The 24272-nt window shown below is 41.5% G+C and overlaps 1 protein-coding gene across 7 annotated transcripts in view; it reads right to left on the bottom strand.

Moving 5' to 3' along the window:
• epha7 (eph receptor A7) overlaps nt 1–24272 on the bottom strand; it is a 365611-nt gene that overhangs the window by 54898 nt on the left and 286441 nt on the right. For 3 of the 7 annotated variants that reach the window (XM_059981388.1, XM_059981389.1, XM_059981392.1), the window contains 2 exons: nt 11504–11657; nt 4412–4467 (listed from right to left, as the gene is read on the bottom strand). In XM_059981388.1, the coding sequence (XP_059837371.1) occupies nt 4412–4467; nt 11504–11657 (210 nt within the window). Of the gene's footprint in view, nt 1–4411; nt 4468–9866; nt 9909–11503; nt 11658–24272 lie in introns of all 7 variants that reach the window. The other 4 variants (XM_059981390.1, XM_059981391.1, XM_059981393.1 and 1 more) reach the window with 2 other exon arrangements.

Raw genomic sequence — 24272 nt, 5'->3', positions numbered from 1 at the left:
AATTGCTTTGTCTATTCACAAAGCTGCTGCTGAATTAGATATGAATGTTTTAACAAAACGTAGATGGTAATGTTCATGACAAATTGGGTCTTTGAGCACAATTAGGATCTACCTGCTGTTACACTTCCGACCATTCTTCCCGCAGGATTGTATGATTGAAGAATTGCTAATAAAATCAGTCTGTGCTGAATGCAGTCATGTGAATGAGATGCCCAGTTGTCGTATGACTGCAGAATCTGTGCATCAGAGAGATTTTCACAGAAATTCATCTTCAGTTAAAGTGCTAAATGGCACTATATACTAGCAATTCAATTCACAGGCAGATTGCAATATCCCAATTCAATCATAAGATATAGAAGAATTAGGCTATTCAGCCCACTGAGTCTGAGCCATCCCATCATGGCTGATTTATTATCCCTCTCAATACCATTCTCCTGCTTTCTCCCTGTAATCTTTGACAACCTTACATGGATTTTAGTAAGGCATTTGACAAGGGACCGCACGGTAGGCTTATTCAGAAAGTCAGAAGGCATGGGATCCAGGTAAGTTTGGTCAGGTGGATTCAGAATTGGCTTGCCTACAGAAAGCAGAGGGTCATGCTGGAGGGAGTACATTCGGATTGGAGGGTTGTGACTATTGGTATCCCACAAGGATCTGTTCTGGGACCTCTACTTTTCACGATTTTTATTAATGACCTGGATGTGGGGGTAGAAGGGTGGGTTGGCAAGTTTGCAGATGACACAAAGGTTGGTGGTGGTGTGGATAGTGTAGAGGATTGTCGAAGATTGCAGAGAGACATTGACAGGATGCAGAAGTGGGCTGAGAAGTGGCAGATGGAGTTCAACCCGGAGCAGTGTGAGATGGTGCACTTTGGGAGGACAAACTCCATGGCAGAGTACACAGTAAATGACAGGATACTTGGGAGTGTGGAGGAGCAGAGGAATCTGGGGGTACATGTCCACAGATCCCTGAAAGTTGCCTCACAGGTAGATAGGGTAGTTAAGATAGCTTATGGGGTGTTAGCTTTCATAAGTCGAGGGATAGAGTTTAAGAGTCCTGAGGTAATGATGCAGCTCTATAAAACTCTGGTGAGGCCACACTTGGAGTACTGTGTCCAGTTCTGGTCACCTCACTATAGGAAGGATGTGGAAGCATTGGAAAGGGTACAGAGGAGATTTACCAGGATGCTGCCTGGTTGAGAGAGTATGCATTATGATTAGAGATTAAGGGAGCTAGGGCTTTACTCTCTGTAGAGAAGGAGGATGAGAGGAGACATGATAGAGGTATGCAAGATATTAAGAGGAATAGACAGAGTGGACAGCCAGCGCCTCTTCCCCAGGGCACCACTGCTCAGTAAAAGAGGACATGGCTTTAAGGTAAGGGGAGGGAAGTTCAAGGGGGATATTAGAGGAAGGTTTTTCACTCAGAGAGTGGTTGGTGCGTGGAATGAACTGCCTGAGTCAGTGGTGGAGGCAGATACACTATTGAAATTTAAGAGACTACTAGACAGGTATATGGAGGAATTTAAGGTCGGGGATTATATGGGAGGCAGGGTTTGAGGGTTGGCACAACATTGTGGGCCGAAGGGCCTGTACCGTACTATATTGTTCTTTGTTCTTTACTAATCAAGTTTGGATGGTGGGGTGGAGATACATTTTTACCAAAGGAGGTGTACAGTTCTCCTTCCCACCGCTAGCCTGCAGGTCAGCTTTGGGCAAGGTGTAGGACCTGCTTGGCTCCCCAGTCAGGGTGACATGAAGCCATGGGAGCAGGTGGTCGATGGTCGTATGAGCAGCTGGTGTACTTACAAGTCCTGGTTATGTGATCGCTGACACTAGGCAGACAATCTCTGAAGAATTTTGATAATGGCTGGGGTCATCTGTCTTGTAAAGGCACTGCCCAGAAGGAGGCAATGGCAAACCACTTCTGTAGAAAAATTTGCCAAGAACAATCATGGTCATAGAAAGACCATGATCACCCATGTTATATAACATGGCAAACAATGAGTGAACTAATCAGGGACCTATTAATCTCCACTTCTAAATATACATAATAACTTGGCCTCCACAACCATTTGTGGGAATGAATTCCACAGATTCACTACCTTTGGGCTAAAGAAATTTCTCCTTACAAGAGAAAATCAGCAGGTAGTTGAAATCCAGGCAACTGACACAGATTGCTGGAGGAAGTCAGCATCTATGGAAACGTGTATTGCAGACATATCAGGCCGAAAGCACCCTTCTGCACATTTCCTCTTAACTCTGTTCCAAAGGGATGCCCTATACAGAGGCTGTGCCCCCAGTCTTAAACTCTCCCACTATTGGAAGCATCCTCTTGACTTCCACCCTCACTGAGCCTTTCAATATTTGATAGTTTTCAATTCAGATCCCTCACCATTCTTCTAAATTCCAGTGAGTACAGGCCCAGAGCCATCAAGCACTCCTCGTGCGTTAACTTTTTCATTCTAGGGATTATTCTTGTGAACCTCCTCTGCATCCTCTCCAATGCCAGCACATCCTTTCTTAGATAATGGACCCAAGATATAATGCAGGTGCCCCCGCTTTATGGATGTTCACTTTACGCCACTTTCGCTTTTACAAAAGACCTACATTAGTAACCTGCTTTCGCATTACAAAGAGGATTTTCGCTTTTCTGAACATTTTCCCCATATAAATTAATGGTTCTTCGCTTTACGCCATTTCAGCTTAAGAAAGGTTTCATAGGAATGCTCTGCCTTTGTAAGGGGGGCGGAGACACCTGTATAATAATCATATTATGTATTTAGTGTTGCTGACCAGGAATAAAATTGTTTACATTATTTCCACACCTCCTCCATTGCTTCACAATCTTTATGCGTCCAATGTTGATTGCTTTATCCACAATAGTCTTTATACTTTGCCTTATTCCCTTGTTTTTCTGATGATTGGGGTTTTATGGGTTAGCAAAGTTATCATTTACAATATTTATCAGAGAATTACTGGGGAACATCAGGCTAAATTTAAAGCAACCACACACAAAATGCTAGAGCAACTCAATAGGTCAGGCAGCTTTTATGGAAAGAAATAAACAGTCAATACTTTGGGCTGAGAGCCTTCGTCCAGACTGGAAAGCAAGGGGGAAGTCACCAGAATAAAAAGCTGGGGAAGGGAAGGAGGACGAGTAGCTGGAAGGTGACAGGTGAAGCCAGGTTGGTGGGAAAGGAAAAGGGCTGGAGAGGAAGGAAACTGATAGGAGAGGAGAGTGGACCGTAGGAGAAAGGGAAGGAGGAGGGGACCTAGGGGAGGTGATAGGCAGGTGAGGACAGGTAAAAGGTCAGAGTAGGGAACCAAAGAATGGAGGAGGGGTCATAGGAAGAAAAAACTTTTTACGTGTGTGTGCTTTGGATTTGCAGCACTTACAGACGTTCCTGTGTTTGCAAACTTAAAGCTAATGCTCTCCATGTGGGGTTGCACCAATGTCCTATGTAACTGAAGCATAATCTTACTTTGCAATAAATAAAAACTTTCTGCTAACTTTTACAATCACTGCATACCGGACTTTTGTGTCCGATGAACTAGGGCACCCAACTTCCTCTGCATCTCAGAGCTCTGCAAGCCTTCACCATTTAAATAAAAAACACACACAGCTATGTACTACCCTGCGGCTTTAAATGTTGTTTGAACACTGAAATTATTCAGCAACTCAGCACAAACTATCAGAAACTAAACTATATCCTTTTCTTCTTTAGCTTTTAATTTAGTGTAAAATCCATTTTATTTTATTGTAACATCGAAACAGCGTTGTCGCAGGAGCAATCTCTCCCCCCCTTGCTGGTGACAGTCTGAAGTGCTGTGTTATGGACTGTAGTTTTTGATGGACTTTAGATCAAGGTCGCTCTGGGGACTTTGCTATTGTTTGCCTGGTTGCGGGGTGGGGGGGGCATCGATGCTTCTGCTGGAGGGGGAGGGAGAGGGTCGATGTGTTTGCTGCTGCTTGTGGGTGGGAGGGGAAAGTGGGGGTTTTGGCGTTCTCAGGTTTCTATCATTCAAACTTTCAGGTGTTTGTTATGCTTTTTGGATGTCTGTAAAGAGTAAGAATTTCAGGTTGCATACTGTATATGACTCTGATATTAAATGGAACCATTGAACAACTGAATCGCCTTTTAAGCTAATATTTGCAATATGCCAGTTCCCAAGGCCAGGACTTGGTGAAATGTTGCTTGATCGATAGAAATAAAGGAAGATTATCTTGTCAGAACCATTACATCAGTAAATTATTGCCATACTAATTGGTTGCAGGGTGTAAAGGTGGGGCTGGAGGGCAAGGGGACAGAAAACAGTCTAGAGTACGAACACATTGCTGGCAAAGAGGACCAGCTGGAAAAAATGACCTGGGCATTTCTGCGTGTTAGAGGCTTAATTGTGACACTTACAGTGGAAATAGAGCTCCTCATCCCCTTCCTGTTCAGCTTTGCTGTAGCCACAGTGTCTGAATAAGAAAAGAGACAACTTGATCAAAGTTAGTACAGATTTAATATGTTGCACTTAGTTTAATACAGATGCCCATGCTTGCTACAGGACTAACTAACTGGGCTCACTGTTCTGGATAATACTCGGCCATTCAGCATCTAGACCAGGGGTTTGCAACTTTCTTCACGCCATGGATCAATACCATTTGCAAAGGGTCTGTGAATCCCAGGTTGGGAACCGCTGGTGTAGACTGTAGTTGTTCACAGTCAGTCCCAGACGCCGTATCTCAGACAATCCTTACCCATGCATGATGGTATATCACTTTTTTTTAATGTTCATACTTATCTTGAGGTATCTGTATTCATGTATTGCACGTTTATTCTAAGGGTGAAATTCAGCCTACAGGAGGAGGATAAAAAGGATGGTTTCATCTTTTCCATTTGCCCTATTCCACATTGCAGCTGGAATTGGTGCTGCCCCACCCCCTGCCCCTGCTGTGTTTGCTCAGCAGAACAATGGATCGCTAACTTGTACGTGCGAACACTAGGCCTGAAGCCGCGGTGTCGCCTGTTTATAGCCACCGGGAGAGAGGCATCCGTAAGAGAGGTAAGCTCAGCCAGGCTGGAGTTGGTACCTCCCCCAGTGTTCACTCGGCAGAAGATTATCTCTGTTGTGCTCATCTGCAGATGTCAGCAGCGTTGGATGGTTTGAGTGTGGATTCTTCTACTGCGTGGCTGTATCTTTCTATCATATTCGTGTTGAGTGTGTGTGAGTGTTTCGCACCTTGGCCCTGTAGTAACGCTGTCTTGTTTGGCTGTATTCATGAGTATCCCTATATGGTTGAATGATAATTAAACTTGAATTGAATTGAACTAACTTCACACTGAGGATGATCATAAAGAAATTCAGGAAATATTGAACAAGGTAACGATCTACCCTCCCTTACTTCTGCCAAAGCTGAATTTCATTCTTTTTGTATTTGTGTTTGTACTTCAGGGTGGCAGGATGGAGGTAAGTCTCTACCAAAGGAGGTATAAGGTGCTCCTTCCCTCCACTACCCTGAAGGTCACCCTTGGGCAAGGTTATCTCCCCAACCAGGGTCATGAGAAGCCATGCAAGCAGGTGCTGGATGGTTGTATGAACAGCTGGGGCACATCACAAGTCCTGGTTATGTGACCACGGACACTAGGCAGACAATCTCTGAAGAGTACAGATAATGGCTGGGGTTACTCTGTTTTGTAGAGACACTGATTAGTAGAAGGCAACGGCAAGCCACTTCTGTAGAAAATGTTGCTAAGAACAATCATGGTCATGGAAAGACCGCGATTACCCATGCCATACGACAAGGCAGGTGGCAAGAGTTACAACATGTTACTGCTGAGTGAAATACATTGTGCGTTATTGCACAGGGTCGGAAAACTCAGCCAACAACACTTCTTCCAAAGGCAATGCCTCAAAAAGGTGCCAGTCATCATTAAGGATCCCCGCTACCTAGGCATGCCTTCTCATTAGTCCCATCAGAGAGGAGCCCGAAGAAGCACACTCAACATTTTTGGAACAGCTCCCTCCCCTCAGATTCCAGAGATTCCAGATTTCAGATTCTTAACAATGAACTCATGAACACTACCTCACTATTTTTATTTTATGCACTACTTACTTTATTTTAAAGATATATTTCTTATTGTACGCTACATTATATGTACTGCTGCAGCAGACCAAGAAATTTCATGACGTATGTTTCAGTAAGGAGACGAATAAGAAGAATGCATACTAGATAATAAATGTACTTTGGACTTTGATCATGAACTGATTCAGATGGCAATTTTGACGTAATTTTATTTTTAAGACCTATGTTAGTGTTTTGTGTGATACTTTATGCTATGCTGTCACCAAAGCTAGGGAGACATTCTACTTGCAACACACATTGTTGAGTGGTGCAGTGCTTTTGCAGTTGTAAAACACACTGATTTAAATGTCAGTGTATAATGTGGGGCAGTCATACTTGACCCTATGCGAAGTTAACACACAGAAAATCTGATTTACAAATTAAATTTGCTTTGCTTTGCAAATGCCTGGAAGTATATCCTTGCTACTTGGTAGGGACGCCACGATATAATAGCTGAATTTCTGAATCTTTTAAGCAGATTTAATTTAACACATTTAATTTAAATTTATTCATATATATTTCTTATTGAAATTTATACTTTCCTATGTATTGCAATGTACTGCTGCCACAACACAATAAATTTCACACAGATGTCAGTGATATTAAACCTGATTCTGACTCTGAATAGAACACTGTCACTTCTAAGTAGTGTGGTTAGCACGACAAATTGGTGATGAATTGAGACATTCATGTCATTCGATGAAATAACCACATCCATTGCATAGAATGGAGTGGGTAATGGACAGAAAAAAAGAATGGGACATCAGGAGCAAGTTTCAAAATCATGGAGAAATATAACCAAAAGAGTGTGGAGAAAACATAAGGATGTTGCCAGGACCTGAGTTTCTAAAACATTACAGTTCGTAACATGAGGAAAAGTTGAATAGGTTTGGACTCAATACACCGGGGTGTAGAACGAGGAGAGATCTAACAGTTGTACACAATAGGTGGTATGGTAGTGTGGTGCTTAGCACAATGCTTTACAGTACCAGTGACCTGCGTTCGATTCCCCACCGCTGCCTGTAATTAGTTTGTACATTCTCCTAGTGACTCTGTGGGTTACCTCTGGGTGCTCCAGTCCAAAGATTGTCCCATGATTAGGCGAAGGTTAAATCGGGGTTTGCTGGGCAGCATGGCTGGAAGGGCCTTTAAGAGCTTATTCTGCATTGTATCTCAATACAAAAAAATTATGAATGGTATAGATAGGGTCAATGCAAACGGGTCCCCCCCACCCAAGTTGGTTGAGACTAGAACTAGAACTCATAGGTTTAGGGTGAAAGGTGAAATATTTAAACCTCTTCACTCAGAGGGTGGTGAGAATGTGAGAACGAGCTGGTCAAAGAGGTTCAATAGTAACATTTTAGAGAGGTTTGTGGATAGGAAGGGGTTGGAGCCATACGGTTTGAGTGGGACGAGGCTAAAGATCGGAGTAAAAAAGGCTGCAACGCCTGTCTGTGTCTGTTCTTTTCATTAACTCTGGAACTTGCCAAAATATAATTTTTGCTGTTTGCAGCCAAGCACTTTGCTGATACGAAACCTAACATGGGACAAAATTTCAAGTCTTTCCTCGCTCCAAGGTCAAGAGCTGTCTGCACTTTGGATCACTCCGCTTCCTCAATACGGTCCAGTGTTTAGTCCTCAACTGAGAGGCCAGCTCCCACTGGCAAAGACCAGGGCTGCCCAGGACAAGTGGCCTGCTGCTCTGATATAATGGCTTTGACAGTTGGTGAGATCCCCGATACCCTCTCCCCACTCCCAAGGCTCAGCAACTGTCAACACTTCCATTGTTCACAAATATCACAAAACTTTACAACCCGGATTTAAAAATAAAGTCACAGTTTTGAAAATGTTAAACATTTTGAACAAGATTACAAAACAGAACAACACTCATATACACTTAAAGACAATTCCATTAATTTAAACCAACAAGTAAATTAAATAACAAAGACCAGTATCTCCCATGCAGTTTCAGTTGGTTTGCACAAGGTTAGTCTGGCAGCTGTAAAATTGATGGACCTTCAAACCTGTCTACTGGACACCCTGAACCGTCCAGCAGCATGGTCTCTCCTCAGCACATGGTTTAATGGTGTAGACAGTTTTATAAGCAGGGAACAAATTCAGAAATCAATGGCGCAAAAGGGCTTGGGCAATCTCGTGTAGGATTCCCTAAAGGTTCCAGGTGGAGTCTGTGGTGGGGAAGGCAAATGTGATGTTAGCACTCATTTCAAGAGGACTAGAGTATAAAAGCAAGGATGTAGTGTTGAGGCTTCGTGCGGCACCGGTCAGACCACACTTGGAGTAGAGTGAGCAGTTTTGGGCCAGCTTAGCTAAGTAAGGATATGCTTGTATTGGAGAGTGTTCAAGAGAATGATCCTAGGAATGAAAGAGTTAACATATGAGGAGGGTTCAATAGCTCTGGGCCTGTACTTGCTGGAGTTTAGAAAAATGAGGTGGGATTTCATGTAACCTATTGAATATTAGAAGGCGTTGACAGAGTGAACTTTGAGAGGATGTTTCCAATAGTGGACGAATCTAGGACAGGAGGCACAGCCACTGAATACAAGGATGCTCCTTTAGAAAAGAGATGGGAAGGAATATCTTTAGTCAGAGTTTGGTGAATCTGTGAAATTCATTGCCACGGACAGCTGTGGGGGCCAAGTCATTGGGTATATATAAAGTGAAGTTTGATAGGTTCTTGATTAGTCAGGGCATCAAAGGTTATGGGGAGAAGGCAGGAGAATGTGGTTGAGAGGGTTTATAAATCAGCCATTTTGGAATAGTGGAGCAGACTTGGCGGGCCTAATTCTGCTCATATGTTTTATGGTCTTACAGTTACTTACAGCCTCAAGCTGGGGACAGCACTGGGCTTATCTGCAGCAGATGATTATGGAACTTGGAAGGAGATTGGATCAATCAATTCTGATAAGATTTTAATATATTATTATTTCCAGTAAGCTCACTTGTCTATTTTTATGGAAGTGTTAACTTTAATGTAAAAAAGCATTATCACTGTATTATCTAGGACTTTATTCTCTGGAGCATAGAAGAATGAGGAATGATTTGATGGAGATACACAAAAATTACGAGGGTTCCACTGAGGTTGTGGGGTGGGGGGACTACAGCCAGAGGTCATGGGTTAAGGGTGAAAGGTGAAATACTTAAAGGGAACCTGAGGGGGAGGTTCACAAGAAAATGAATCTCAGGATAGTATATGGTGACATACTCGTTCTTCGATAATAAATTTACTTTGATCTTTGAAGTTCTTCAGAGTGTGGTGAGAGTGTGGAACGAGCTGCCAGTACAACTGGTGGACACAGGGTGGGTTTCAACATTTCAGAGAAGTCTGATAAGTACACTGATAGGAAGGATATGGAGGGCTATGGCCCAAGTATGGGGTCGATGAGACTGTGCAGAGTAAGAGTTTGGCCGGGACTAGATAGGCCGAGGAGCTTGTTACTGTGCTATAGTGTTTGGGTCTCGGACTCTACACAGTCATTATACTTAGTTGTCCTTATACCAATTTACCATAATTTCCTATGTACAGTATGCTTATGAGGTAAATGCTGACAATTCAGAAAGAAAAGTGATATTTCTTCGAAGGTTATCTTACTAACACCAGACATCCCAATTGCTATCTGTGCACTGTTCACCCAGTGCTCTGCCCTTATAACGGTTCTCTGATACTGTGCCAGACAATTACCACTGAATGAGAGAAAAAAAAAGGAAGGAAAAGTACAACAATAACAACTTACATTTCTATTGCTCTCCTCACGTAAGGAAAACATCTCAGAATGCTTCACACCATGGAGGAAAGATGGACATCAAGCAGGAGAGAAAGGGAAACAGTAGTTTAGGGGATGAAGGCCAGAGGCATGGTGGGTTCTACAGATGGTATTTTAAGGAGATGCAAATGGCTTCCAAGACAAAGGGTTTGAAAGATGATAGAGCCAAAGGTCAGGGACATGGAGATGTTAGTGATGACCAGAGGGTGGTTTCTTTTATATTTAATGCGCACTGAAGGACAATTCTAATTTTATTACTAGTTAGAGTTGATTTATGATGCAGAGTTAAATTAAGAAAGCTTTTCTTTTAAGCTGCTATTTCAGAATTTTTTCACTGAGGTTGGGTAAGATTCCAGGCTAAGGGTTAAAGGTGAAATATTTAAAGGGAAAATGAGGGTGAACTCTCAGCGGAAGTGGTGGATGTGGGTTCAATTTCAACATTTAAGGGAAATCTGAATCGGTACATGGACGGAGGGGATCTGAAGGGCTATTTTCCAAGTGGCGGTCAGTGAGGCTTGGCCGAATATTAGTTTGGCATGGACTAGATGAGCCAAAGAACCTGTTTCTGTGCTGTCGTGTTCTATAACTCTCTGTGGCCTCTCACAGACAAAGTGCCTCCCAAAGCTGAAATGTAAAAATATAGCAGGGTGGGTTTAGACTTGGTGTGGAATGTGACTCTGTGATTGCAGATGTTATAAAGGGATTATACAAGGGTTACTAAGGGAAGATTCCTTAAGGTTGTCATAGCCGGGGGTGATAACGGGGACAAGCTCCGAATACTTATTAAATGCTCTCAATGGCATTTGCTTCTGACAACCAAGTCCAGCGTCTGGCCTTCATGTGTGGCCTAGCTACTAAGCCTGACGGAACTGTTTCTACTGAAGAGGGGAAAAGGTGGGTTACTGGCGCCTTAAAATCAGTCATTTTGGGCAAATGGGGCTCATCAGCCGTGGCAGGCAGCTCTTCTAGGAGATGGAAAGGTCTGATCTCAAACTATCAGGACTTTGGGTGTAACTCCAGAGGGAATGAAAAACCAGAGCTGGAGTCCCTAAGGCAATCCTATGTTAGTTCAACACTGCCTGGCAACTCCAGCGATGCCGCTGATGTCAAACTCTATCGGTCTCTGCTGCTGCTTTGAATTCATCAGCTGTGTGGAGAGGGGGAGCCTGCTGCATGGGCAACAGCTTGCTCTCCATATTGTACAGCCCTGGCTTGCGTATGGATAGGACACAGCATCAGAGGTTGGCCACAACCAAAGGAGGGGTCTTACAAAGGAAAGGGAAGCAAAGATGGAGTCTTGAGATACAACCTGTGGTAACTGTGCAGAATGACAGGAGAAATCAGTTTAAAAAGGTGAAGTTACTGTTACTTTAGACTTGAATTGAAAAGATGTGAAAATCATGGCACAGAAGTGATGCATCAAGGACAAATGTCATATACGTGACCTCCTTAGTGGACGTGACCTTTCAGAATTGCAGTGAACTTGCTGAAGATTTAAGGATCCCATATTTTCTCCACTGTTTTTGCTTGTACAACAGTTCTACGCTTTCGACCCTCCCCCTCCCACAACTGGAGGCCCGGTAATTGCATATAGCACAATCACGTACCCCTCAGGTGTCTGACCCGGCTCGACATGTTCCTTAGTTCCATACCTTCGTCCAATAATGAAGCCAAAGACCATGAAGACAAGGATGATGGTCCCTGCCACCGCAACGACAGCGATGATGATGACAGGATTTTGTTCAGTGGAAGCAGCAGTGGCTGGGAACGGAATATAAAGAATTTCAAATCAACATTAGCTGACATGACACCAGCCCAGCATATCAAAATCAATAAATACTGGGGGCAACAGAAATCTCCAGACAAGTGAATGCTCAAAAGTGGTTAAAATGACTCAGAGCAGTTAATCACACACAAGACTGTGCAGATGCCGGAACTCCAGAGCAACACACAGAATTCTGGAGGAACTCAGCGGGTCAGCAGTATCTTTGGAAATTGATGCTTTATTTTGTTTTGTTTACTTATTGAAATACAGCTCAGAATAGACCCTTCCAGTCCTTCGAGCCACGGCACCCAGCAATCCCCCGATTTAACACTAGCCTAATCATGGGACAATTTACAATGACCAATTAACCTACCAACCGGTACGTGTGGGAGAAACCCCACACAGTCACAGAGAGAAGGTACAAACTCCTGACAGACATCAGTGGGAATTGAATCCGGGCCGTTGGTACTGTAAGGCGTTGTGCCATGTTGCCATGCTGCCCATTACCGGGACTGGAAGGGTACAGGATCAGTTCAGTCAAGGTAGCATTTAAATTTTGCAGGGAAACGTAGCTAAAAAATCCGGTTCATAACCACCTCAAGTCCTTTTCAGGTCAGCAACAGACTTCCAGTAGTTTAAATATATTCATAACAAACACTCAGATTTGTAATTTTGAGGGAGCTGACCAGGAGAACAGGAAAATGATGTTTGTGGGCTTTGCACACATATTACTCAAAGATCTGTAGGCTGCTGAATCCCGCACTTCAGCCTTCGTTCTTATAATCATGTCATTCCAGCTGATCTGTTTAGCTGCAAGAGAGAGGGAGCAGAGCTTTGATGTTCCGCAATCAGAAATTCCTAAGTACTCAGACAAAACAACACCATTCAAATATATATTTTCAAATGGGAATGATCGCCAAAAAGATATAAAACCGCTTCAGTTAGTGAATAAAGTAGTGTCGAACTGATCTATTTAGATTCAGGATTGTTTATGGTCATTCTTCAGTAAATGAGGCTAAAGGAGAATGAAATGATTGTCATTTCGCATCCAGTGTGGCATAAAAAATCACAGTACCAAAGAACAAAATAAAACCAAAAAAAAACATAATAGACTGTAAATATCAAAGCACCCTACAAAACACCATGTACGAGTAATTGTTTGAGTGTGGCTGTATACACATCAGATTAGCTTCTATACATGGATTTGATTGTATGTACTGTATACAAAATAATGCTCGGTACTGTGATCAGAATCAGGTTTAACTTCACTGGCATATGTTGTGAAACTTGTTGTTTTGTGGTGGCAGTACATTGTAACACTTGATAATAAAAACTGTAAACTACAATAAGTATATACTGTATATAAAAACAAATTAAATAAATGGAAAAAAAGAGAAAAAATCACAAGGAAGTGTTCATGGATTTACTGTCCGTTCAGAAATCTAATGTGGGGAGGGGTAGAAGCTGTTCCTGAATCGCTGAGTGTGTGTCTTCAGGCTCCTGTACCTCCCCTCTGGCTGTAGCAATGAGAAGAGGGCACGTCCTGGCAAATGGGGTCCTTAATGTTGGGTGCATCTCCTTTTGAAGGTGTCCTGGACACTGGGGAGGCAAGTGCCCATGATGGAGCTGGCTGAGTTTACAACCTTCTGCAGCTTTCTTCTGATCCTGTCCAGTGGCCCCTCCATATCAGACGGTGATGCAGCCAGTTAGGATGTTCTCCATGGTACATCTGTAGGAATTTGCGTGTGCTCTTGGTGACATACCAAATTCCCTCAAGCTCCTAATGAAATATAGCCACTGCTGTGCCTTCTTTGTGATTGCATCAACATGTTGGGACCAGGATAGATCTTCAGGGATGTTGACACCCAGAAACCTGAAAATGCTCACCCTTTCCACTGCTGATCCCTTGGTCAGGACTGGTGGGTGCTCCCTCAACTTCCTCTTCCTGGTCCACGATCAATGAGGGACATTGAATGCAAGGTTGTTCAAAGTCAAAGTACATTTATTATCAAAGTATATACAGTACTGCCTCAATCCGATAGAAAATTTGTGGGCAGAACTGGAAAAGCGTGTGCGAGCAAGGAGGCCTACAAACCTGACTCAGTTACACCAGTTTGTCTGGAGGAATGGAACAAAATTCCAGCAACTGACTGTGAGAAGGTTGAGGAGGGCTACCCAAAACGTATGACCAAAATTAAACAATTTAGAGGCAATACTACCAAACGCTAACAAAGTGTATGTAAACCTCTGACCCCTGGGAAAGTGATGAAATAAATAGAAGCTGAAATAAATCATTCTCTCTACTATCATTCTAACATTTCTTATTTTTAAAATAAAGTAGTGATCCTAACTGACCTAAGACAGGGAATGTTTTCTAGGATTAAATGTCAGGAATTGTGAAAAACTGAGTTTAAATGTTTTTGGCTAAGGTGTATGTATATATATAGACAATAGACAATAGGTGCAGAAGTAGACCATTCGGCCCTTCGAGCCTGCACCGCCATTCTGAGATCATGGCTGATCATCTACTATCGATACCCGGTTCCTGCCTTGTCCCCATATTTCTTTATTCCCTTATCCATAAGATACCTATCTAGCTCCTTCTTGAAAGCATCCAGAGAATTGGCCTCCACTGCCTTCTGAAGCAGTGCATTCCACACCCCCACAACTCTCTGGGAGAAGAAGTTTTTCCTTAACTCTGTCCTAAATGACCTATCCCTTATTCTCAAACCATGCCCTCTGGTACTGGACTGTCCCAGCATCTGGAACATATTTCCTGCCTCTATCTTGTCCAATCCCTTAATAATCTTATATGTTTCAATCAGATCCCCTCTCAATCTCCTTAATTCCAGTATGTACAAGCCCAGTCTCTCTAACCTCTCTGCGTAAGACAGTCCGGACATCCCAGGAATTAACCTTGTGAATCTACGCTGCACTTCCTCTACAGCCAGGATGTCCTTCCTTAACCCTGGAGACCAAAACTGTACACAATACTCCAGGTGTGGTCTCACCAGGGCTCTGTACAAATGCAAAAGGATTTCCTTGCTCTTGTACTCAATTCCCTTTGTAATAAAGGCCAACATTCCATTAGCCTTCCTCACTGCCTGCTGCACTTGCTCATTCACTTTCACCTTTGACAATCTTGAGAGTTGTCTCCTCACAGGCATTATTCAACCAACAGATTATCTGCCTCCTGCATGCCTGCTCATCACCATCTGAAATTCTGGCAACAACAGCTGTGTTGTTGGGAAATTTACAGATGGCATTTGAGCTGTGGCTAGCCACACAGTCGTGGGTGCAGAGAGAGTAGAGCAGTGGGCGAAGCTCACATCCCTGAGGTTTTATCTGTAGACAGGATAACTCTGAGAGGAAATAATAAAGTGACCAGTGACTCTTGGCAAGAGGAGCTCTTCTAGCCTATATAACCAAACTCTTTTTATTATATCACTGTATTTATCTCTAACTGATTGCTCAAAATGTGCTATTTTTCATCTCTTTCATTTTGTTCAGTCAGAGCATTCAACCTAGACTGCTGTAAATATAAACTCAGGGTGAATAATACAGCCACGGGTTTAAGTAATCAAACTGATGTTGCTCCAAGAGTATTTTACAAATGATCTTTCCCAAACTTCATATATTTTCTGCTTGTAACCCGTAGGGGATAAAAGTAGGTCAACAAAATCTCAGTGCATCAAAATGTGAGCATGACTTCCATTGAGCAAATGATTAAAAACAGCTGATAAATATCCCCGGAAAAATAAATGCAACAGAACACAAAGAAAGTTATATATTATTTTGCACACTAGCATTCTATCCCTTATTTAAATGAATGTATTTTGAACAGACTGTGATTATACTTTTGTACGATAAGTCGTCCATCTTATTCACGTAAAAAAATAATCATGATATCTATACTCCGGTGTTAAGGATCTTTAATTTTAATGTGGTAGAGTGAATTACGGAAATTCTGTAAGGATGGCATCCAAGCGGACACTTTAACTGACAAATAATAATGCCAGAGAGATCTGTGGGGCTTTGACAGCAGTGTAGCAGGCATCTATTTATAGCTGAAAGAAACTTTGAGCAGTGTCATATTCATGCGTTGAAGTGAATTTATCTATCAGCACAGTAACTCCATCTTTATAATGCACAGGTAAATAACTAAGTCCTCTTTTACACTGGTATAATAAAGGTCTTCACACAATTCATGCATGTTATTTCTCTTAATAATAATAACAACAACAAAATATAAAGGAAATTGAAAGACTTTGGAACATGAACAGGGTATACATTGTCCCAACAGTAATATCTACATCTGGTATCAACCCAAAGGCACTACACAACAGCATTAAACAATCAGGGCTACACAGCCATATTTATGTAACTCTCTAAAAAGCCACAATACTAAACACCACTAGAATAGTCCAGAAGTTGAGGTAATAGTCAAATGAGTGTACATGGCTATGCCCGTACCTCAGGTTTTAACAGTTTGAGCTGAGAAAAAATAAATAATAACATTAATAACTAATTTATAGAATACTTTTCATACAGATGATGTAGTTCAAAGTATTTTACAAGGGGATACACTACAAATATGAAGATAAAAATAAAAATGAACATGAAAATAAAAGACAAAAAGATCTCAATAAAAGCAAGGCTCAATAAATAGATTTTGAGCTGGTGTTTAAAAGTGTCAACCGAGTTTGTGTGCCTTATAGATTTAGGTTTTGAGGTTCCACAGTCTAGGAACCTAGCTCAAAAAAAGGATGATGGGCCAATGTCCTTTGAAGGAGATATTTCGATTTTAAGAGACCAACTGAAGAAGACCCAAGAGTTCGAGGAGGATTGAAATGCAGCTGCTCAACGATCTAAAAACGACCAAATTATGGACTTCTTCCAACACCGTCTAACTGGTGTCAGCTCACCTTCCAACTGAGAAAATCTAGCTGTAGGATCCAAAGCTTCAAGCATAGTCCAAATCTCGGTCGCTGGAAGGTTGGAGATCGAAGAATGCAGACTATTTTGGGGTTAGAGGACTTTTTATGTGCATTGAGCAAAGGAGGAATGGGGGCTTGTTTCTGCTGTTTTCTTTTGCTGTTCCTTGTGTTTGGTGTTGCTCAGACAAGCATTGTGGTTACTCTATGTTGGCACCAGTATGTGGGGCAACACTTGTGGGCTGCCCTGTTCACACCCTCGGGTGTGTTGGTTGTTAATGCAAATGGTGCATTTCACTGTATGTTTTGAAGTGTATGTAACGAATAAAATTGAATCTTGATTATTGATCAAAATGATGATTTAATAACTATTCACCATGATTAACTTCTTATAATCCTGTAAGACTGTTGAACTCTCTGTCACCACCCAGGTCTCATCACCTACGAAACGCAAGTAGCATTTTCCTATTTACTTTTTAACATGTGTCGTAAATGCACTGTATTATTTGTTAATTTTAATTTATGTGCTGTGGTATGTGAGTTATATGTACTGTTTGAAGGAACAATGTTTTGTTTGGTGGCATACATGTGTAAGATTGTACGTGGGTTATATGCACTGTATTGTGCATCTTGCTCCACAGGAACATTGTTTTGTTTGGTGAGATACATGTATTCAGTTGAATGACAATGAATTTGAACTTGATTAAAGGCAGACAATGATTGTTAGGGACTAATGAAGTCCAGCACTTATCATAAACGAAGCAATTACACCAATGTAATCTCATTAAGAAAAAATCTAATCTGATTGGAAAGTCAATAAAATGTCTATGCATAAGTGCTTTGAAATACTAGAAAGGAAGGCATCAATTCAATCCTAAGTGCTCTTGCAGTCCCAAATGGAATGACCCCAACAGCACAGGTAAAGATCGCACTTGAGGCTAGATTATAAAATTATACAGTTAGTCGACTTAGCAGCTGGGCGACTGATGGTGTCCATGAGGATGAAGTAATGAGAACCTCAGCAGGAGTCAATTATGTTTGTTCGAAAACCTGAATTAACCAATCTTTAACTATTTCTTACCAATCTCTCTGTATAATTCAGATATTCTCAGTGATTTATTCATTAGAATCAGAAACAGAATCAGGTTCATCACTCACATATGTCATGAGGTTTGTTGTTTTATGGCAGCAGTACAAAGCTACACATAATAAAAAACAGTAAAATTACAATGAGAAATATGTACACAGTACTATACAAAAGTCTCCAGTACCTATACCTAGTTAGAGTACTGTGGTCCTTCATGTATTGCACTGTACTGCTGTCATAGCATGACACCTGCGAGTGATGATAAACCTGATTCTGATATGAGTGCATGGAGAGTGGGAGGGAGGTCAGGGATGGGAAATGGGGAAGGGAGAGGGGAGCACCAGAGAGACATTCCGTAATGATCAACTGTTCGGAATCAGATGACCTTGCCTGGCGTCTCAGGTTTGGCTACTGCCTGTCCTGGAGCTCCGACTCTACCACCTGTCCCACACCACTCTCATGGCATTCCACCCTTGCTGTTCCCAACATCCTCTGCTCCTGCCACATTTACAAATATGCTCTCCACTTCATTTTGGCAAATACAGTGCTGTGTACAAGAATTATGCACCCTAGCTATATACAGCACCTATAAATGTATTCATCCCCCTTGGATTTTTCATGTTTTATTGTTTTACAACATTGAAACACAGTGGATTTACTTTGGCTTTTTTTTGACATTATCAACAGGAAATATTTCTTTTGCATCAAAATGGAAATCGAACCCAACAAAATGTTCTAAATTAATTACAAATATAAAACACAAAATAATTGATTGTATAAATATTCATCTCCTTTAACAATACACAGTCATCACGGGTACAGCCAACTGGTTTAGAAGTCACTTAATTAGTTAGCGGAGATGACCTGTGTGCAGTCAAGGTGTTTCAATTGATTGTAGTAGAAATACATCTGTATCTGGAAGGTCCTGGCATGAACTACACCATGAAAACAAAGGAACACTCCAAGCAACTCCGTAAAAAGTTTATTGAAAAGCACAAGTCAGGAGATGAATACAAGAACATTTCCAGGTCACTGAATATCCATTGGTGTACAGTTAAGTCAATCATCAAGAAATGGAAAGAATATGGCACAGCTGTAAATCTGCCTGGAGCAGGCTATCCTCAAAAACTGAGTAACTATACAAGAAGGGGACTAGTGAGGGAGGCCGCCAAGAGACCTGTGACAGCTCTGGAGGAGTTACAAGCTTCAGTAGCTGAGATGGGAGAGACCGCACAGACAACAACTGTTGCCCGGGTGCTTCACCAGTCACAGCTTTATGGGAGAGTGACAGAGAGAAATCCACTGTTGAAAAAAGAAAAAGAAAAACTCACATAAAATCTTGGCTAGTTTGCCAGAAGGCATGTGGGAGACTCTGAATTCAGCTGGAAGAAGGTTCTATGGTCTGATGAAACAAAAATTGAGGTTTTTGACCATCAGACTAAATGCTATGTATGTCATAAGCCAAACACTGCACATCATCAAAAACACACCATCCCTACCATGAAGCATGGTAGTGGCTGCATCGTGCTGTGGGAATGCATCACTGCAGCAGGCCCTGTAAGACAAGTGATGGTAGAGGGTAAAATGAATGCAGCAAAATTCAGGGAAATCCTGTAAGAAAACCTGATGCAGATTGCAATAGAACTGCAACTTGGGAGAAGATTTGTCTTCTAGCAAGACAATGACCGCAAGCATAAAGACAAAGCTACACAGGAATGGCTTAAAAACAACAAAGTTAATGTCCAGGAGTCCAGACCTCAAAACAATTGAGGATTTGTGGCTGACTTGAAAAGGGCTGTTCACTGTTCACTCATGATCCCCATGCAATCTGACAGAGCTTGAGCAGTTTTGTAAAGAAGAATGGGGAAAAATTGCAATGTTCAGATGTGCAAAGCTGATAGAGACCTATCCACACAAAGTCAAGGCTGTAATTGCTACCAAAGGTGCATCTACAAAATACTGACATGAAGGGGGTGAGTAATCAATTATTTTGTGTTTAATAATTGTAATAATTTTAGACCAATTTGTATAAATTTATTTTCACTTAGACATGAGTTCTTTCAGTTGATCAGTGTAAAAAAAAGCTAAAATTAAATCCACTGTAATTTGATGTTGTAAAATAATAAAACATGACAACTTCCAAGAGGGGTGAATACTTTTTATAGGCACTGTGTATGTGCCTAAGGCCTTTGCATAGCACTGCGTAAAAAAAACCTTAAATCAGTAAGAACACTACCTCACCATTTGTTACTTTTTTTCTCTTTTTGCGTTACTTAATTTTATTTTCAATATGTATTTATATATATATATGTTGCATATTGTAACTTATACTTTATTATTATGTATTGCAATGTCTGTTGCTTATCCACTGTTTTTGATGACGTTTGCCTGTGTGGCTCATCGATTGTGCGTTTTGTGGTGGCTCTGCGGTCAGATGAACATTGAGAGTGAGGGCAGATAAACTGTCTGGTTGCTGTTGGAGAAACTGCTGTGGCCTTGTCACAAAACAACAAATTTCACAATATATATCAGTGATAGTAATCCTGATTTTGATCCTCATTCTGAAGAGAAGAAAATAGTACTTGGGTTCATTGTTAATTCAGAAATCTGACAGCAGAGTATTGTTTGAATAGAATTTTTCCAGTTCAAAATGAATATAAAAAGATGAGGTGATCAATTATGGAATGAATATAAAATTACTACCTATTTTATGGACTGAGTGTAAAAATCAACAATGAATTATGACCTTAATGATTGACAAGGTATTCTTGAGGGGGCTCAGAGTCAATGTAATTCAGTATTATATTTGCTGATGTTAAAGAATATGAATTAATTTTCATAGTAAGTTAATGGGTGGCGGTTTGGAGATATGTCTCTAACTTGGTACACTTGGGAAGGTGTAGCACCTGCCTAGCCCCCCGATCCATGTCATGTGAAGCCATGGGAGCAGGAGGTGGATGGTCATATGAGCAGCTGATGCAGATCACAAATCCTGGTTATGCGACCACAGACACTGACCAGTCATTCTCTGAATAGTATTGATTATGGTTGGGGTCACCCATCTTGTAAAGACACTGCCAAGAAGACAGCAATGGCAAATCACATCTGTAGAAAAATTTGCCAAGAACAATCATGGTCATGGTCCTAAGTCCCTCCTTTACTCTCTGTTTATCCATGAATGTGTCACCACCCACAGCTCCAATATGCTAATTACATTTGCAGATGATACTACACTGATTGGCCAAATCGCAAATAATAAAGAGGCAGCCTACAGAGAAGAAGTCATCACCCTGACACAGTGGTGTCAAGAAAACAACCTCTTCCTCAATGTCACAAAAACAAAGGAGCTGGTTGTGGAGTACAGGAGGAATGGAGACAGGCTAACCCCCATTGACATCAATGGATCTGGGGTGAGAGGGTGACATCACTGACCAGCTGTGTGGTGAAAAAGGCACAACAACTCTTTCACCTCAGACGGTTGGAAAAGTTTGGTATGGGCCCCAAATCCCAAAATCTTTCTACAGGGGCACATTTGAGAGCATCCTGACTGGCTGCATCACTGCCAGGTATGGAAACTGTAACTCCCTCAATTGCAGGATTCTGCGGAGAGTGGTGCAGACAGCCCAGCAAAGACAGATGTGTAAAAAGGACTTGAAAGATCATTGGGGACCCAAGTCATTCCAATCAGAAACTGTTCCTGCTGCTACCATCCAGGACACTATTGCATCATAAACGCGAGGACCAACAGGCCTCTCCCACCAGGCCACCAGATTGATTAATTCACAGTGATACAATTGTACTTCTATGTTATATTGACTGTCCTGTTGTACATACTGCTTATTATAAGTTACTATAAATTGCACATTGCACATTTAGACAAAGATGTAAAGATTTTTACTCCTCATGTATATGAAGGATGTAAGTAATAATGCCAATTCAATTCAATTCATATATTGATGAAGAGGAGGATAAATTTTGACATGTGCAATAAAACACTTTTAAACTGTTTTCCAACCTTATTTTCCAGTTATGAAATGTAATTTTATCAGTAAATAAGTGCAAGTTATTTATTTATAGAGTTAAGTGTGGAATAGGCCCTTTTCTCACTTTGCACCATGCCATCCAGCTATTCCCCAATTTAACCCTAGCCTAATCTTGGGACGATTTACAATGACTAATTAACCTACCGACCATTATAGTCTTTGGACTGAGGGAGGAAACTAGAGCTCTGGGATAAAACCCATGCAGTCATAGAGAGGAAGCACAAACTCCTTACAAGCAGTTGCAGGAATTGAATACAGGTTGCCTGTACTATAAAGCGTTGAGCTAATCACTAAGCTACTAAACAATATCAATGTAATTACAACATGTTCTGTTAACAATTGAACTGTTTTAGAGTCATAAAGATACAATAGTCTTGCATTCATTGCTTCATCTTTGGTGGTTTTTTTCACAGGAACTATTGTGAAATGCTGTATATTTTAATTGTGGATTTATGTAAAAACACATTGTTAAAGGAATGTGATGTGACATAAACAATTTATCAATGATGATCTAATTGCAGGAAAGTAAAGTGGCATTCGTCATACAATGCAAACAGTGTACAATTACACAGCATATGTCCTATTACACACACAAAATGTAGTTACCACAGACACAAGAGATTTTGAAGATGCTGGAAGTTCAGAGTAACACATACAAACTGCTGGAGGAACTCAGCAGGTCAGGCAGCATCCGTGGAGATGGATAAACGTTTGATATTTTGAGCTGCGGCTCCTCAGCTGAACAGGGAAGGAAGGGGAAAGAAACCAGAATATGAAGGTGGGGTGGTGGGGGGGGGGGAAGGGGAAGGAACAGAAGCTGACAGCTGACAGATGAGATTAGGTAAGAGCAAGGTGTGTGGATGGGGGGGGAATGAACTAAGAAGCTGGCAGGTGACAAATGAGATTAGGTAAGAGCAAGGTGTGTGGATGGGGGGGGGGGGATGAACTGAGAAGCTGGCAGGTGACAAATGAGATTAGGTAAGGGGAAGGTGTGTGGATGAGGAGGGGGGAATGAACTGAGACGCTGGGAGGTGATAAATAGATTAAAGTATTGTCAATGAATAATGTGAAACACAGTCAATTAACTGCTCCGTGGATAGACTACTGTACGCATCATGAAACAACATTATTCAGATCACTACCAGATCTCTAGTATTAGAACAGTAAAGTGCTAACAGACAATGTATAACATTGGTCTAATTTACACTCAGTGGCCACTTTATTAGGCAAACCTGCTTGTTAATTTAAATATCTAATCAGCCAATCATGTTGCAATAACTCAAGGCATAAAAGCAAGCAGACATGGTCAACAGGTTCAGTTGTTCAGACCAAACATCAGAATGGGGAAGAAATGTGATTGAAGTTATGTTGACTGGAGAACGAAGGCTAATGCCAGAAGGGGAGGTTTGAGTAACTCAGAAAATGCTGATCTGGTATTTCTATGCACAATAGTCTCTAGAGCAGAGCTTCTCAACCTTTTTTTATGCCAATGAGCCTTATCATTAACCAAACAGTCTGTGGACACCAGGTTGAGAACTCTACAGCACAGTTTACAGAGAATGATGCAAAAAAAAATCAAGTGAGTTGTAGTTCTGTGGGTGAAAATGCCTTGTTAATGAGAGAGGTCAGAGGAGAATGGCCAGACTGGTTCAAGCTGATGAAAAGGTGACAGTAACTCAAATAGCCACACGTTACAACAGTGGTGTGCAGAAGAGCATCTCTGAATGCACAACATGTCAAACCTTGAAGCAGATGGGCTCCAGCCGCAGAAGACCACAAATGTACACTTAGTGACCACTTTACTAGACACGGGAGTTATGTGATAAAGTGGCCACGGAGAGAAGTTACTGCCATTTGTGCTGAGGTGAAGCAAAGAAAATGTCTTGTATATCATCCATGCAAATCAACTGATTTCAATGATCAGACTGCACCATTATAAATAAATTGATCTATACTTACAGATGAAACACACGTTTTTCACTTTAACTTGGTACAGGTGACAATAATAAACTAATTCACCAATTTACCGAGAGCATCTGTCAGTGCAGTTAACAGTCCATATGCAGTACATCTAAAAGTATATAATGGATAGTGAGCCTTCAAATAGTATATACAAGCATTATCATGTAGCAGTCAGTTTATGCCAGCACACAGAACAGAGGATACATGTTGCCATCAAGGGCATATATACTGATAGGTGCTGGAAAAGGGCCAGGAACATCATGAAGGGTCCCACACACCCTGCTCACAGACTGTTTGTCCCACAGCTATAAGGGAGGAGGCTATGAAGTGTTCATGCCAGGACCACCAGACTCAAAAACAGTTACAGTAGTAAGGCTGAGCAACACCTCCACCCACTATCTAAACCCAAAATCACCACTACTTTATCATTAGCACAATGGAGTCTGCAGATGCTGGAAATCCAGAGCAACACACTTAACATGTTGGAGGAACTCAGCAGGCTAGGCAGCTTCTATGGAAATTAATAAACAGTCGACATTTTGGGTTGAAATTTTAGTATTTCCTATCAGTCATCTTATGTACAGA

Source organism: Hypanus sabinus, chromosome 10, assembly GCF_030144855.1.
Source record: "Hypanus sabinus isolate sHypSab1 chromosome 10, sHypSab1.hap1, whole genome shotgun sequence".
In the NCBI taxonomy this organism is placed as follows: domain Eukaryota; kingdom Metazoa; phylum Chordata; class Chondrichthyes; order Myliobatiformes; family Dasyatidae; genus Hypanus; species Hypanus sabinus.
This window is presented reverse-complemented; position numbering and strand designations above follow the sequence as displayed.